Source organism: Bactrocera dorsalis, chromosome 5 (assembly GCF_023373825.1).
Source record: "Bactrocera dorsalis isolate Fly_Bdor chromosome 5, ASM2337382v1, whole genome shotgun sequence".
Taxonomy (NCBI): Eukaryota; Metazoa; Arthropoda; class Insecta; order Diptera; family Tephritidae; genus Bactrocera; species Bactrocera dorsalis.
The window spans coordinates 6,734,332-6,750,872 of record NC_064307.1 but is presented as its reverse complement, the minus strand read 5'-3'; the positions used below and the strand labels follow the sequence as shown (position 1 = coordinate 6,750,872).

The 16,541-nt window shown below is 40.3% G+C and overlaps 2 protein-coding genes across 18 annotated transcripts in view; both read right to left on the bottom strand.

Annotated features, from left to right (window-relative positions):
* The window catches only part of LOC105230824 (phosphatase and actin regulator 2), a 219,381-nt gene that overhangs the window by 66,724 nt on the left and 136,116 nt on the right, over positions 1 to 16,541 (bottom strand). The window lies entirely within an intron of this gene.
* LOC125778630 (uncharacterized) overlaps positions 1 to 16,541 on the bottom strand; it is a 91,060-nt gene that overhangs the window by 11,513 nt on the left and 63,006 nt on the right. Inside the window, exon 3 of one of the 3 annotated variants that reach the window (XM_049457315.1) lies at positions 14,625 to 14,885. The exons of the other annotated variants lie outside the window; for them this stretch is intronic. Within the exon in view, the coding sequence (XP_049313272.1) occupies positions 14,878 to 14,885 (8 nt within the window). The 3' untranslated portion in view covers positions 14,625 to 14,877. Of the gene's footprint in view, positions 1 to 14,624; positions 14,886 to 16,541 lie in introns of those variants that run through there. 3 annotated transcript variants of the gene reach the window in all.

The window sequence follows — 16,541 nt, the reverse complement described above, 5'->3', positions numbered from 1 at the left end:
CTCGAAAACGTTGGATCTTCTTGGAACCCATATAATAAAGCGACTTCGTTTAGGTAGGTCGAGCAGTTTCAGTTCACTATTTTGTATGTAACTCTCAGTTCAAAAGACTTTGAAGGTGAAGGGGCTTGTTTGGTTTGATTTCAAAGGGAATTTTTCAGCTTTTGCCCAACTCAATTAGATATGATATATATTGTATGCTCGATATGAGTGATGTACTCAAACAAAAGAACCCATAAAGTGATCAACAGGAAAGGTTTAGTGTGCCACCAGGATAATGTCAGACCTCATACAAGTTTGATGACTCCCCAAAAGCATTTGTGGCTGCAATGGGATGTGGTACTACACCCACCATATTGGGATGGGTGATCATCCAACTCAAATCAGGACGTCAAAATACACTTGCACCAGATTTTTTTTTTCTTTTAAGCATCAAAAAATTGTATGAGCGTGGAATCAATATCTTGCCCGAAACAGAGCAAGAAATACTGGATTAAAATGGAGAACGAATTGCAGAAAAGAAAACACGAAATTACTAGGTGAACAAACCAATACAATTTTTTAAAGACACGAAAGCACAAATCAACGCACATTTCGTTTGGCAGTTGATGGAAAAAGACCTACGCCTTCGTATTCACAACCGGCCCATGAGTTCAAGAACAAAGGACTGCAGCACACATTTGCCATATACATACATATGTATGTATATATGTATGTACTATGGCGTATCTATGTAGTGATAACTGTTTACATCGCTTTCATTATGACAGCCAATCTCGGAGTAACCCCAAGCGATTAATGAAGAAAGAATATGGGGCGCGTGTGGCCTATATTACACTCATATACACTCACGCACACATACAGAAAAGACCATTAAGCATGTATTAGAACATAGTCCAGCCCGTGTACAAAAACATGCTCGCATTTCATTTATTCATGCGGCCAAAGTCAAGTCATTCATGCATTCGCCACGCGCGTCTGTCAACGCTCGCTGAAGCTCCGCTGCGTTTGTTTGCTCAGCGCCAAGCAGAAGCGAAGCAAATTATTTCGCTGCTGTCAACTCAAGGCGGCAGCGGCGGCGGCGGCTATTCAAGCACTCTACATAAGTGCAGCAATAGCAATAAAAAAGCTGCCAACATCCATTACTCTCGCAAAGTTCTTTGCAAGCGCAGCTTGTTCTGGCAACTCCGCTCCTTCAGTTTCCACGACAGCTGTTGGCGTTACGTAACCCACTACGGTACATGTGTTTGTGAGTGTGTGTGAGTGTGTGTGTGTTCATTATTGGCTTTTCGTTAGTTGAAAGGCGCGCATGCACTGTGCAATCGGATTAAAAATTAAAACAGTCCTTGGTGAAAATGCACGACAACAAAGCGACTACTGCTGACAGGCACTACGCGTATGTATGTGAGTGTGTGTGTTAGTGTATTGTTATCTTCGGGCGTGCACATAGTCGTACAAAAATGTTTCTTATTAAAAATGCAAAAAAGTATGCCACTGTAGATGTATGTGTGTGTTTGTGTATGAGCTTGTGTCTGTGGCGGCTGAATGGCGCAGGAGGAGACAATGTAAGGGAGTGCAACACACACACACACGCGGCAACTTATGACATGTCGGTGCGCCAGTGACAGCTGTGTATTCTAAATTTAATTAGGCAGCAAACAAAGCCCTACTCTTTATGTACATACGTGTATATGTGTGTATGTGTGTGTGTCAGAAAGCGCTGATTGAAGTGAGTTTGCGTTTATATATGAATAATAGCTTAGTAACTAGCGTAATGAACAAATCATGAGACTCAAGAAAAAAATGAAAGAGATTTTCTTTTAGAAATTACTTTTTCATACTTTGGATAATACTCTAACTTCTTTGAAGAAAGTGAATGCTTCTATAAGCAGTTCTGATGATTTCTCGAAATTGCGTCTCCTTTAGAACAGTCTGCAATTAAGGGATTAAATGTGTTTGCGGGTTTCAAAAAATCTAACTTTTCCTGCACGCCGAAAAGTATGCTACATTTTTCGAAATATCCTTTTATAAGATTGGCAAGAGAAGAGTAAACAATTTAATTTTATGTAATTTTTTTCTAACTTTAACATAATAACTTCAAAAAAAAATATAAAAAAGCCAGTCCCTTCTTCTCCGTCACCAATGTCACCCTAATTATATGTTATTATAAACTTCGACGAAATTCATACACTTGCCGCCTCAATTCTACAAGTAGGAAAACTCACAACGCGCAGCATGATGCCGTCTTCTTTTGACACTCTCAAGCAGGAACTTTTCTACGAAATCATTTAAGTGTTCGAGTTAATATTAATTGTCAGCATGTGGTGTAAAGCGATGCTAGCGGTACAGCGTGGGTTAAGTGAAATTATACTTAATTATTAACACCGTTAACGCTTCGACTTTCGCTTAGTACAAAAGTTAAGGCTAAAAAGAGTATAATATTGCTATTGAGACATTAATAAAAAAATAAGTAAAAATCTGAAAACAATTTCTTTCAGAAATAACGGGACTGTTTATGTTCGAAATAGTTTTACGCCTCTAAGTAATTAAATTTTTTACAAGAAAAAACGCTAATTTAATTCACAATTAAAAAATATTTCAAAGCAGCCTAACTTTGAGCAGTTCGTTTGTATGGCAGCTATATGCTATAGTAAACCGATGCAAACTTTTTCTTCGGAGATTGCATTAATACCTTCGACAATAACACAGACTAAATTTCGTGAGGATATCTCGCTAAATACAAAAGTTTTTCACACAAGCAGCTGATTCCCAGTGTTAAGTTTGTATGGCAGCTATATGCTATAGTGGTCCGATTTGAACAATTTCTTCGCAGATTGCACCAATTGCTTAGACAATAACACATGCCAACTTTCAGGAAGATATCTCGTCAAATACAAAACTTTTCCACACAAACACTTGATGCCGATCGTTCAGTTTGTATGGCAACTATATGCTATAGTGGTCCGATATCGGCGGTTCCGACAAATGAGCAGCTTCTAGGCGAGCAAAAAACATGTGCAAAATTTTAGATGAATATCTCAAAAACTAAAGGACTAGTTCGCGTATATACAGGCAGATAGACGGACATGGCTGAATCAACTAAGCTCATCATGCTGATCACTTATATACCCTGCTCACGATATAAAAATAGGAAGAAAAACTATTTTGTGAAATTTCGCATCTCCTCTCATGCCAGCATAACTGTTTAATTTTATTTTCCATCAGACTAGTACTTCTTCTTCTGGGATTATAGAGGTAAATTTGAACCATAAATTTCAATGAACGAAACACTTCCTTTTGGCCCGCTTAATAACTACCTTGTCTCGTTTGCAGTTCATTTGGAAATTCACTTTATTTACCCAGAGACATTTACATTTTTATTCATTCATGGCTGCATTAAAAAATCTGCATCGCAATTGCGGCAAGGCTTTTTTCATGCCACACACATACTGCGCCTTTCGGAATTCGCTTTATACTTTCGAAAATTCTCACCAAAGAAACTATGCGATACCCACGTATACACGGCACACAGCCGCTACATACGTATGTGTGTGTGTGAGTGTAGGTGAATGTGTTAGGAAAGGACCCGCTGGAGAAATTCCCTGACGTTGATATAAAATGCGGCAAACATAGAGAGATGGAAGGAAAAAGTTGGCCGCAAGCGAAATGCATAAATTATTATGGCACAATAACAGCGATGAATGGCAGAGTCGCAGTTGTGAGTGGGCCGATGGCAGCGGAACCCGCTACTGACTGCCGACCGCCCCGTCACGCTGCGGCTCTTCGTTAAAACCACTGAGAGGGTTTGAGGTGAGTAGCAGATAGTGGGCAGTTCTCGCTCATATAAAATGCCCACCGACCGATGCGCCGTGGCTCTGCCACCTTGTAGCGCCACTTGCCGATGCTCTGTCTGCGAGATAGCGGCATTATAGAGGCAACCTGTTTTGTGTGAGCTCATGCTGCTGCAACGCTTCCTGTAGCCTCGCCGCAGCCGCAACGTGGCCCTGACAGTGGCAATAAGAGTTGTGGCATATTTTGCTATCGGCCGCGCAAATGCGGTATTTGCTTGCGCAACTGAAAAACAAAAGCAAAAACAAAATGACAAAATAGCAAATACTTTGCGGGCATTTAGGGCGTGGAAGGGGGTTGAGAGCGGCGTGCCGCATAGTTCGCAATGCAGGGCAACAGGCAACTGGCGGCTGCTGCTTGTCGTTAGGGTCCTTCTCGCTTTTGCTTTTGTTTTTGCTTCTGCTTTCATTTAGCAATATGTCGTACGAGTATATATGTATGCCGTGCGATGTGCGCCTCGTTTGCACTTAATGACAGTCGGCATGCCGAGCTGCTGTCCTCTTTATTTCCGCAATTTTATGGCGGCCTCAAACTTGTCTTAACGTCATCATAATGTTTATGCATCATCATTATGTTGTTGCAATAGCGCAGCCCTCGCTGTTGTTGTAGCTGTGGGCTGTGGCGTTGTCGCCGCTATTGTGTTGTTGCTGCTGTTGCAGCTTTTGGTCATGGTCAAGGCTGTCGAGTGATGTACGCTGTGGATGATGATGGCTTTTCCATAGCATTTGGTCCTTCGGCATCGCTTTTCTTTAATTGATGTTGAAACTTTGTGTTGCTCAGGGTAAGTTGATGTGGAGATTATTGCGGAAGACTCACGATTCTCAGTTAAATCTTAAACCGTTGCAATGCTGCCTCGAATAATTCTAATTCTTAAAGCAGACATTTACATTTTTGGGCCTAGAGGTGTGTCTGTCACCGAATACAGGTTCTGGAGCATAACAAGCTTTGCGCTTTGTAAAATCAATACTGTTGCTCTTCTTCTTCTATGGCACTATAAGCGTCTGAGCCGAGAACACAAAATTTCGAGTTGCCTCTATGTTTTGCGAGGTCACGCCAGTTGTACAGCCCAAGCGCGAAGAGGTTAATATGCACTTGGCCTTCCTTTGAATGCGTGGGCGCCCTTACTTCCGTTATCTACCCGTTTATCTCGAATCGGGGGTGCTTTTCGTTGAATCATCATCTGCCATGCGGATTGGTTTTTAATGTGCTTAACTCCAGATCCATGTCACTGTAGAGCTCATACCGTTCGTGGTGCCATCTTCCTCGATATTTATAGCTCCTGCGGACGGCTCCAAAGAGCTTGCAGAGACTTGTTCTCTCGAATGCTCCAAATGCTTTCTTATTTCGGTTCGAAATACTTCAGACCAGAGAACAGTTCTGCCGAATGTTCCAAATGCTTTCTCATCTTGGTTCGTAATACTTCAGAATTTAGAACAGTTCTGTAGAAAGTGCCAATGTTTTCTCTCTCGGTTTGTACTTCAGAACAGAGAACTGTTCTCTCGAATGCTCCAAATGCTTTATCGTCTCGGTTCGTAATACTTCACTAATCTAGAAGTCTAACAGTAGGTAACTGAGGTATTTGTATTTATTTTTCGGGGATCGCTGTTATGTCACCCCATATGACTAAATGTAAAAGAAAGTAGAAATAAGAGAACATAATCGTAGTAAATAAGATTCACTAAAGGTTTTTCAACCCAAATAAGTAAAAGAAAATATTTTCGAAATCTTTTCAGTTAAATTTAACTATGTTTTTACCACAAATACGCATTTGGACTACGAATTATGGAACGACTCTAAAATGTTCACGCCATGAGAGTATAAAGCTGTACCCATGATTGTTGTCTTTAAAAAAATCTGTTAAAAACGGTAAAAGTTTTTGTGCCACATTCTTGCCACAAAAGAGCTGGAGATATTTGTAAAATTATGGTATTATAAAGTATTTTATAAGATAATAAAAAGCATAAATAAGCGAATGGAATGAACAGTAAAAGGAGTCAAAAGCTATAAAATACATAAAACCTGCACAAAAGGATTTACGCACACACAAACACGCGAGAGGTGTCCTACGCAAAAATGCAACAAAAACGCTCGAGTGGAAGCAGATGTTGTCTAAACCCCAACGCACCCGCACACATGCATGCAACAGTGGACACAGTGGCAACACCACCACCAACATAGAAGTGAACCAAAAAATTATTTGTACCGAACAACAAAAAGCATAACAACACCAAAAGGGGGAAACGAGATCTATAAATTATTGTGTACAGCTGACAGTTGTCAGTTGGCAGATAGCGAAGGCGAACAGCGCGAAATATTTCTGCTACATGGATTAAAGCTTTACAACGCCTAAGGGTATGCTAACGCAGTTGCGACAACTACAAGGGCGTCAAGTGTGTACACGCCCATTCTGAGTTTGGCGGAAATGTGTACACAACTGAAAGCAAACAAATAAATAAATAAACAAAACTCTTACAGCAATAAATGGAGCGCAGCGGAGAAGGCGAAGAAGAGGAAGCTGTTAAATTGCAAATGTCAAAAAATTAAGTGGAAAGCGCTAAAGTAGTAGCCGCATAATTTTTAATGCAGCGCGGGCAATAAGTAAAGTAAGTTCTGTTTAAAAAGAAAACACATTAAAACGTGACATTTTACGCGGCGAAATTATAACTAACTGTTAAAAGAGTTTGCAAATTACAAAGCATACTTTCAGGCGAAAGACGACGAAGTGGCTATTTAGTGCTTTCATGGCATCTTTTCGTGCTCTTTGGGTTGATATTCCTGCAAGCGTTCAGCTTATTTACTGTTATAACAGTTTCCCATTGTTTTATTTGCATTTTTGCTGCTTTAACCCATTTTCGGCCGCACCTAGTTCCACCGGATTGATTTCATTTCAACTTTTAATTTTGATTATAATAAAAAAACACTCGATGCTTAACATTTTTTGAGATTGTTACATTGAGCCGTTTAGCCACGGATTCAGAAAGTTGAAAAATCGCATAAAATTATTGATTTCACGACTTATCTCGTTCATTTTCGACTTGGTGATTTTTCAAATTTGCTGGTCGATAAATCGACCAATGGCTGTAAATGGGTTAAAGTTAACAGCTATTTAAAGTGAGAACGTTAACGTCGGTCAGAGTGTATGGCAAGCGTAATACTATAGTAGTTCGATCTGTACACATTGTTCCCAGATAGTGAATTTTGTTTTATCTTTTCCATCGACTGTAAACGGGTTTCATGCAGGGGCAATTTCGGTTTGGAGAACAAGAAAAAAACGCTGGGAGCCAAATCTGGTGAATATGGTGGTTGATCGAAGGCATTCATTGCGTTTTGGGCTTTAAATTCGGTACCAATCTTGGCTCGATGCGCTGGTAGTCCTTATTAAACCAAAAACAACAATGAGCATCACCTTAATTTTTGAGCGGCTCTGGCGTAGGATTTTTGGTTTCGGATCGGTTTCTTTTCCTCCATTCCGACGATTTTTGACTTGTTTGCATGTCAAACTCATAAACCCATGTCTCCTCGGCAGTTATAATGCTCTCCATGAATGTGTGATCGGAATTCGCACCAGCATGCATGTCCAAAAAGACCTATTTACGGTACTCATTTTGAAAAAAATTTAGTTTTATCGGGACGAGTCAAGCAAAAACGCGTTTCATAGTGGCAGGTCGACCAGAACAAGGCATGTCTGCAACGATCTCTCGACCTTCTTTGAAGGATTTGTAGTATTCGTAGGCTTGTGTTTGACCCAGTGTCCTCTGGGTAGCCTAAGAATATCCGTTTGAAGGCGAGCTAAAGTGACAAGGTGAAACATCCCCTACACAGGGCTGTGCGTTGGGTTTGGGACCCGCCACGTGAAAAACGCACGCAATGAAAAGTTTCCAACAGCCTCGGATGAGAGACCCCCTTTGGATGAAGTCCTCACTCGACGAACAAAAACGTTGGAGGGACCAGGTGGAGCAGGGCCTGACTTCGCTTGTAATCTCCAATTGGCGCCACCTTGCGAAGAAGCGTGTAAGATTGAAGTTTAGTGTAGACTTAACCAATTTTATCCAGTCTTATCATTCATTAACCATGCTGCTTCTCATATTTTTTTCGCATGAGACTAAAATGCAAAAATAAACAACAAATAGTGGCATCCCTACACCGTATGTCAATATATAAGCGCGTGTACGAGTATATAATTTTTTTTTGTTGGTCACGCCCTTGTCATCAGCGCTAGTTTAAACAGAGCTGTCATCACTTTAAGCGGCACTGTGTGCAGAGCTCTCCGCACAGCGCCAAAGTTGCTGGTCGGTCTCTGAAAAAAAGCACTATCGCAAACTTTCAGGCGCAACAACAAAGCACGCACACAATAACGGCACTCCATGCATTACAAGAGATCTCTCTGGCGTCAGTTTTAATGCAATACAATGGCCACATGCTCTGATTTTTTGCTCTTCGCCGAAACTTTGACAATACGCCACAGCGCAGCAAAAACCGAATTGTTCTCGTTACATAAGGCACTTACCAACTACTTTGTCGTGCTGAATGCCAACAGCAAACAAAGCTTTTCAGCGGTAAGCGCTGAAAATATACGGAACTTCAGTGGAAAACGAAAAACATATATATATTTTCACCGAAATGTGAAGAAAAAATTTCAATTGACCTGAAGGAAATTGCGACAATACGAAATCAGGCGATCAACAATTCTATAATATTTATAACGGTAGATTTGCATAATTTTGGTAGTCATTGCAGCAGCTCACAAGGCAGCGAGCATTCACGAAACATGAATTAACTGCGAAGAGGATAGTTCTCCGAAGACATGACGCGTGTGAGTAAGGCGCTGCTTTCCTACAGGGCAGCTTGCGTTTATGCGAGTGAAGGTGTAAAAGCACACACCCAAACATACATACATACATACAAATCCGAACAATGGCGCGCACGCACACACGAGCAACTCAATATTTTTTGAGTCAATTCCCGGGTTTTTACTTGCGATACCGTTTTTGCGGTTCTATTATTCCACTCCCGCAACAAAAGCTCGGATCTACATTTGATTTTGAACTTTTGAAAAGTGAAGCTTAATTTTTCCACACACACACCAACACACCCACACTGTTTCTGCATTGTTTTTGTTGTTGTTGTTGTTGGCCACACGTGTTTGACAGGCAGTTTGCCGTTAGCGAACAACGACTATTCAATTCCATGATTTTATTGCCAGCAAAGCGCCCTCGCTGCGCCCGAATTTATGTGTGTCCTTCAGTTGCAGTGCGGGTCCCGGGTGCAGGGCGGCGCAGTGCAGCAGATACCAAGCGCGCTCGTGTGCAATATTAAAATGAATTTCATGTTGCATAAAATATTCTGCATCACACACACATGCACACGCACACACACATGCGGGCGCGTTGCACGCGACATATTTAGAGGGTTTCTTGCTGTTGTTGTTATGCAAATAATGTTTCTTTGTAACACATACAAAACCGTTTGGCCAATTACTGCGGTAACGTGAATTATTTACCGTTTTAAAAATGCATTTATTTTGATGATTCCTCAAATGCAACGCGCAATAAAAACTAGGCCAATTAACGGTATTTACTTTAACGCCTGCAAAAACAATTTAACACGCTTGCAAATAATAAATTTTTAACTTTTTCGGTTGCACAAAATTAAGTGATGTTTATTGGGTAGTCGAAAAAGTCTTTTCGTATTTTGTCAATAGATGTCGTTGCAGTCGTACTCGAAACTGTCTTTTTTAAAACCATAACCATGATTTTTCAGATCCTATTGGAACTTTTTTAGAGAGTCTTCTTTATCTACTTTTTTATAACTGGAACTATCCATACCCCAAACTTAGGTCAATTCAAAAAAAGTCGTCAGGATTTTTTTCAGGCAGTCGCCGTTTCGTGAAAAGCAATTTTTCCGAAATACCATCGGCTAAGTCATTATTCTAGATTAATAAACGGGTTTAAGTCGTTAGTATGGCAGGGGTAGCCAATTTTTTGAGATATTGAAGACTTTCGTTTTTTGTTTTTAATTTTGACCGTATTCTTGTAGTATTAATAAATAACTAACGAGAAAATGGATCACAAAAATATGAATTGCCTATTTTACGACACTTCAAAAATGAGCTGAAATTCATATCTCTAGACGAGAATAAGCCCTTAAGACTCCACCGGCTCCCTAAATATATCACCCATTCTCATCAACATAACTTTAACAGTTGCCAAAGGGGATCAGAACTATTTATCCAGAACAAAATCTCAGATTTCTGTAAATCTCGCAGGTTTTCCCACGAAGAGCTGCAACGAGCTACTGGCAAGCTCCCGGTCCGGACGGCATTACAACAGAAACCCTGAAAATAATAGCTGCAGACCGACTGGCAGTACTATTGAATATCTACAGGGCCTGTCTCGAAACCGGAATATTCCCATAACCCCGGAAAAAGCAACGGCTGGTGCTAATCAGTAAGGAAAAAGGAGATCCCAACTTGTCATCATCACACTGTCCACTATGCATGCTTGACACAGCGGGAAAGCTCTATAAGGGGCTATTTAAACACAGACTCGAGGCGGCTACCAACGAAGCAGGAGCATTTTCCCCTAGACAACACGCCTTTAGACCCGGCAGATCAACTCTAAGAGCTGTAAAATGCGTCTTTGAACGTGAAGAAGCCGCACAGCGTAGATGGCATAATTACAAAAGTGTTGGTGACGACTTTAGAAGTCCGAAACGCCTTCAACAGCGCTTGGTGGGTGAATATGATCAACGCTCTCGAAAAAAAGCTTTAAAATCCGCGACTACCTCAGAGAAACAGAAGAAGCGTAAAGAAAGCTTAATCAGGCCATGATACGGACGCAAGCATGGCTCAACTCAGACTCGCTACGGAAAAAACAGAGAAACTACTACTAACAAATAGGCACATACCTCTCGATCTAAATATGCTAACGACTACGCATATTCTTAGGACACAAAAAACAGTAAACTACCTAGGTGTAAGACTGGACTCCAAACTAACCTTTTGGGTACAAATCCAACCCGCCGCAGGAAAGTCAGCGAAAAATAACCTCCCAACTTAGTAGATTAATGGCCACAGAGGGCTCCAGCCAAGGAAAGTGAAGGCTGCTAATGTCGACGACAATCAGCGTCCTATTATACAGAGCTGAGATCTGGACAGATATGCTTAAACAGAAAGACCGGTGTAAGGTAGTGGCCAGAGCACACAACACCGCGGCCCTCAGAGTTGCATCAGCCTACCGAACAGTGTCAGGCGATGCAATATTAGCTATAAGCGGTAATGCAATTGGGGCACCTTCTGGCATACGAAAGGAAAAATCTATGGGAGCTAAAGAAAGACACGATACAAACATCGCAACGAAGATGTGAGAGTGATAGACGCGGCATATGGACGGCCAGATTAATAAAGGACCAAAGTTATGGATAAAACGTAAATGCGGATAAGTCGCCTTTTACACAACGCAGCTGTTATCTGGTCAGGGATAATTCGAAAAGTATCTCCACAGAATAAAAAAAAAAAAATCAACTTTATTACTTTTGTTATCTAAGGATATCTACATGTTGATCAACCTCCATTGCCAAACTCGAAGTAAGTATCTCTCTTTATGGTCACGTAACTGGACTTTCCGTTTAGTTATATTTCACTTTTTTTGAAATTATTTTCATATTTTTCTTAGATATTAATATTTACGTTTATCGCTTTATTGATTCTCATTTTTAATCAATTAATCTTTTTTCCAAAAGAAATCTTCAGTGAAATCCAGAGTATCTTCAAACCACAATTCTTTATCGCGAATTACGCTTCGCTCTGCCATTATTTGCACTTTTCTCCACTTTGTGCTCGTTCGCATCAAAGCTCAGCCAACAAAGAAATAAAAGTTTTGCTTGCAAAAATGAACGAAGAAGCCATGACGAATCGCAGATGTAAGATCATCAATCTATTTCATAAAACACACACGCGCACACACACAACCACATGCAGGCAAGCTCATAAAATGCGAATCATTGTAACTGTTTGCAACTGCTTGTAGCTGTTTGCGTCGCTGGGGGCGGGAGCGGTTTGCAGAAGCGTGACTCTTTAGAAAAATGCTGACCAAAATCGCCAAACAGACACACGCGCACACGAGCACTGCTTCATTGACATACACCCGCATATTTTTCGATTAATAGCCTGTGAAGCTTGGCGAGGATTATACACACAGCCACACATACAAATAAGCGCGTGTGTGAGTGTGTGTGAGTTTTATTACCGCCATGTGCTTATTTATTTGTGACTTGTGGCCGGCGAGTGATGGCGGTTAATTAAATTCCTCTGTAATGCCACATAAAACGGCCATAAAACCACCGTCCACATAAATAAGTATAAAGAAAGCTGCAAAGTGTTGGCTTAACGGTTATGTTTATTTCTTAGTCAGAAATGGTGACCGCATGTAACATTACTTTGACATAGGCATAAGCATGTTTCCCTTTCTTGATATCAAACTATAAAGTAAAACCGAACTAGGAAGATGGATAAAGTGGCAAACTGATTCCTTGAAATCATTTTTGAATCATCATCACCCATCTTGGGACCCAGCATCCATTTTTGGATAACAGTCGACCGAATAGACCACGTCCAGCACGTCGTGAAAAAAATATAGCAGCCGTAGCTGAGAGTGTACATGAAGACCGTAGATAGTCGATTTGGCGCCGTTCCCAGCAATTCGGACTGACATATGGAACGAATTGGTGGCTTTTACGTCGAGATCTTAAATTGAAAGCATAAAAAATACAGCTTGTGCAGGAACTAAAGCTGGCCGAACTTCCCAAGCGACATCACATCGCTCTATGGGCTCTTAACAAGTTCCAAGGAGATCCGACGGTTTCGAGCCAAACATTGTTCAGTGATGAGGCCCATTTCCGGTTCAATGGGTAGGTAAAGAAGCAAACTTGCCGCATTTTGGAGAATAGAAATCTGAAGAGATTCAAGAGTTGCCATTTCATACAGAAAAACTAACGGTTTGGTAGGGTTTGTGATGATTCCATCGGCCCATATTTCTTAAAAAATTCTACCGGTGAGAACAAAACCGTCAATGGCGACCGTTCTCAAGCTATGATAACCGACTATTTGATGCCTGAAGTTGAAGCCCATAATTTCGGTAACATTTGGTTCCAACAAGAATACACCACTTTCCCCAACCAATGGTTTTATTGGCAGAACACTTCGATGAGCAGATAATTTCACGTCTTGGACCGGTCGATTGGAAACCAAGATCGTGTGAAGTCACACCGTTATCCTTTTTCCTGTGCGATATGTAAAGTCTAAAGTCTATGAGGACAATCCCGTTTCGATCAAGGTCTTGGAGTTTGCAAAAGATCACGCTGGTCATTCGCCAGTTACCAGTCGAAATGCTTGAACAAGTCATCGAAATTTGGACTCAACGGATAAACCATCTTAGACGTAGCCGCGGCCAACATTTCATAGAGATAATCTTCAAAAAATAAATGCCAAAGAATGTTCTTTCTTTCTTTCTAAACATTCCTCATTAAATTAGATGTGTCTGTGTTTTTTCTAAAAAAAAATAGTGAACCTCGAAATGGATCACCCTTTACTTACATTATAACTCAAGTGATAATAACACATTTGAGTGGCACTTTATTTATTTCTTATTCACGCTTTCCTGCATTAAAAACAACAACAATAAAAACAAATAACGGTAATCAAAACAATGGCTCCAGCTATGATTTTTTATCACCCATAATATTTATTTATAAATTATTTACTCATAAGAAATGTAAGTTTGTGTAAAAGTAAGCACACTTCAACAAGACCCACCCACACACATGCAACTTGGTTAAGTTGAAAAACTTTGAGGTTATGTCTGTTTTATTGCAGAAATAAATTAGACATTATGTTTACAATAAAACACTCACTTGTTATAACGGTAAATGGTTGGAGTTGGTGGCCAAGTTCATAAACAAGAATTGTGAAGATACGCTAAAACGATACTCGAACCACTGCGTACGCCTGGCTAACTGTTTTGATTACAAATCGAAGGAAATGGTACAAATCAGTAAATAAACTAGCCACACACATACACACAATGCTACACGCATAAACACACAAACAAACACTTTTGGGTTGCCATGTCGCAAGTGAAAGTTCGGAAGACTCTAAAAGTTGGCGAACTTTGCAAATAAATTTTTCATTGAGTGGCACGAGCCGGACTCGCAGTTGTTGAAGTGTCGGTAGAGTTCGCTGCGAGCACAAATAAAAGCGAAAATATTTGCTGGTAGGAATTTGATTTGGCTACACTGCAGGGAAACCGAAAAGTCGCTGCCGAAAATTAAACAAAATGAAGAATTTTAGTAATTATTAGCTGGTTTAGTAAAAAAAATATTTTTTTCATATTTTCTTACCAGTTGAAGTAGAATTTTAGAAAAAAAGTAAATTATTTGGAAAAATATGTCGGGAAATTTTCAATGAAATTTGAATTTTTTCTTTAAATGTCTGCCAAAAATCCAATTTTCAGTTTTTTCCTTCATCCAAAGTAAAAGTTTTAACTGAAACACGTATTTTTTCGCTTTAGAAGATCTTGTAAGAAGTTATCCCGCCAACGCGGGCGCATCTTTTTTCCGAGGAGGCACCGGTCATGGCGTCGCAATAGCCGAGTTTAAAATAATTTTTTCCAAAATTTTCAGCATCTCTTTGCTAATAGTGTGTGTTTGTAACAATAAAAAAATCTGATAAAATATTTTGGTTTTTATATGAGAAAAAAATTGTTGAAAAGTCTGTTTTTTTACCCAAGGAAACTCATATATCCCCTCAAATTTCTAAATCAATGAAATAACTATTGGTTGTTTTCGTTGTTGTTGTAGCGGCAGAATTCTGCCAAGTTGGCAGTCCTTGGCCGGATAAAAGTTGGGTTCCACATCGACTGTCATGCGAACGGAACCAACTATAGCTCGTTTAAGGTGCGCTCCGATTCAATGGAAACTTACCCAAATTAAAACAGTTCGTTTTTTCAAACTTCGGAATTTGCAAAATGGTTCGTATCACTTACCTGAAAGGAGAGAAAAAATTATACAAAATTATTTTCAAAATTGAAGATATGTATTTAGTAATATTTACAACAAAAACAGTAATTCTCAATTAGCCAAATATAATAATTTACAATAAGAAGAAGAGAAAATAGATAAGATAAAGGTAAAAAAAAGGTTAAAGCAGATAAATGCGAGGTTCGACACTGAAGAGTAACTAAACGGTAAACCGTTAATAATAAGACAGCACGATAAGTTAGTCATTAACTCAGTCACTCGCACTCTTGTCGGATTGCTATGAAGCTGCAGTCCCAGCCAGCCAGCTGGAAAGGCAGGCAGTATGACAAAGATAAACGAATGTGAAAACAGAAAATATTTAAAACCAGCCATCAATCAAATGCTGTTTCGCATTGTCATTCTTTACCCTACACACTCGCTGCCTTTATTCATAACATATTTTAAGAATCATATGCATGAGTTTCTTATGTAATTTTCAAGTGGCTCATATTTTAACGCGTCCTGACAATGATGAGCGGCATTTATCAAACAAAAGTTAGACACAATGTGCGCAAAAGGCCTCCAAATGCTCACACACACATATCACGACACATTTGTTATATGCCCGCTGGCACACATGTACATATGTATAGCGCGTATGTATGTAGATACTTGTCTGCTAAGGACCACTCCTTGGTATTATGCGCGCTGATTTACGTCGCTTAGGCGACAAATGCAAAATCCTCAAAATTTTACGCCGCTTAGAGGAGCACACAAGTGTATTTGCGAGCGCAGTGCGAGACAAGCGGAAGGCTGAAGGCGTCAGAGGGTATATTATACCCGTTTGCCTTGGTTTGTCGGTGTGTGCATGAGCCCTTTTACCGCAATTGCCACTTTGCGCGCACTCAATTCACGTGATTCTGCATAATTCGGTTTTTGTGAAAATTTTGGCAGCTGCAAAGTGCTTTACACACACCCCGCAGAGAAATGAACACTCACTTAAATGCCACACTGTGCTGCGTGTTGGCGCGCTTCATCGCTTTGGATGAAAACGCCACTTTATTTAGAGCCGCCTGTTGACAGTGTTAGTGCTGCAACACTTTTTACCGAATCTTTGTCTAAATTTAACGAAAGCGATTAGGCGAGGCTTTGTCAGCCTTCCCATACAGTGCACTTGCTTTGCTGGTTTCCTGGTTAAAATTCACTCTTCCAAATGAGTGTCAATTGTCAACTCATCGCAAATATCTTACTGGGTTGGTTCACATCATGCACTCATATGCGTGGGTGTTTGAGAGACTCGTATAAGTCTGTGTGACGCTTACTTCCACACGCCATTAGCTCATTAAAGTTAGAAGGCTAATATTTGCCGAGTAGAAAACTACTCTGATTTTTTCACACACACACGCACACATATACACACTGCCACTCGCTCATTGGAATTTGCCCGCATTATTTAACTTCCCTATTTGACACCAAAACTGCTTCAACGCCTGACGACCACTTGAAGCACTCGAAATTAGTTCAAGGCGAATGCGAAAAAAGCTGAGCGAAGAATGGCAGTGCTGCATTCTTGAATTGCAGCCGAGGCCCCATACAGGAAAGTTGGGGTGAAATGAAAAAGGTTTTTGAGAAATTTTCCTTTTGGATTATTATCGAAGTTGATGAAATTTGAGAGGGCTTTT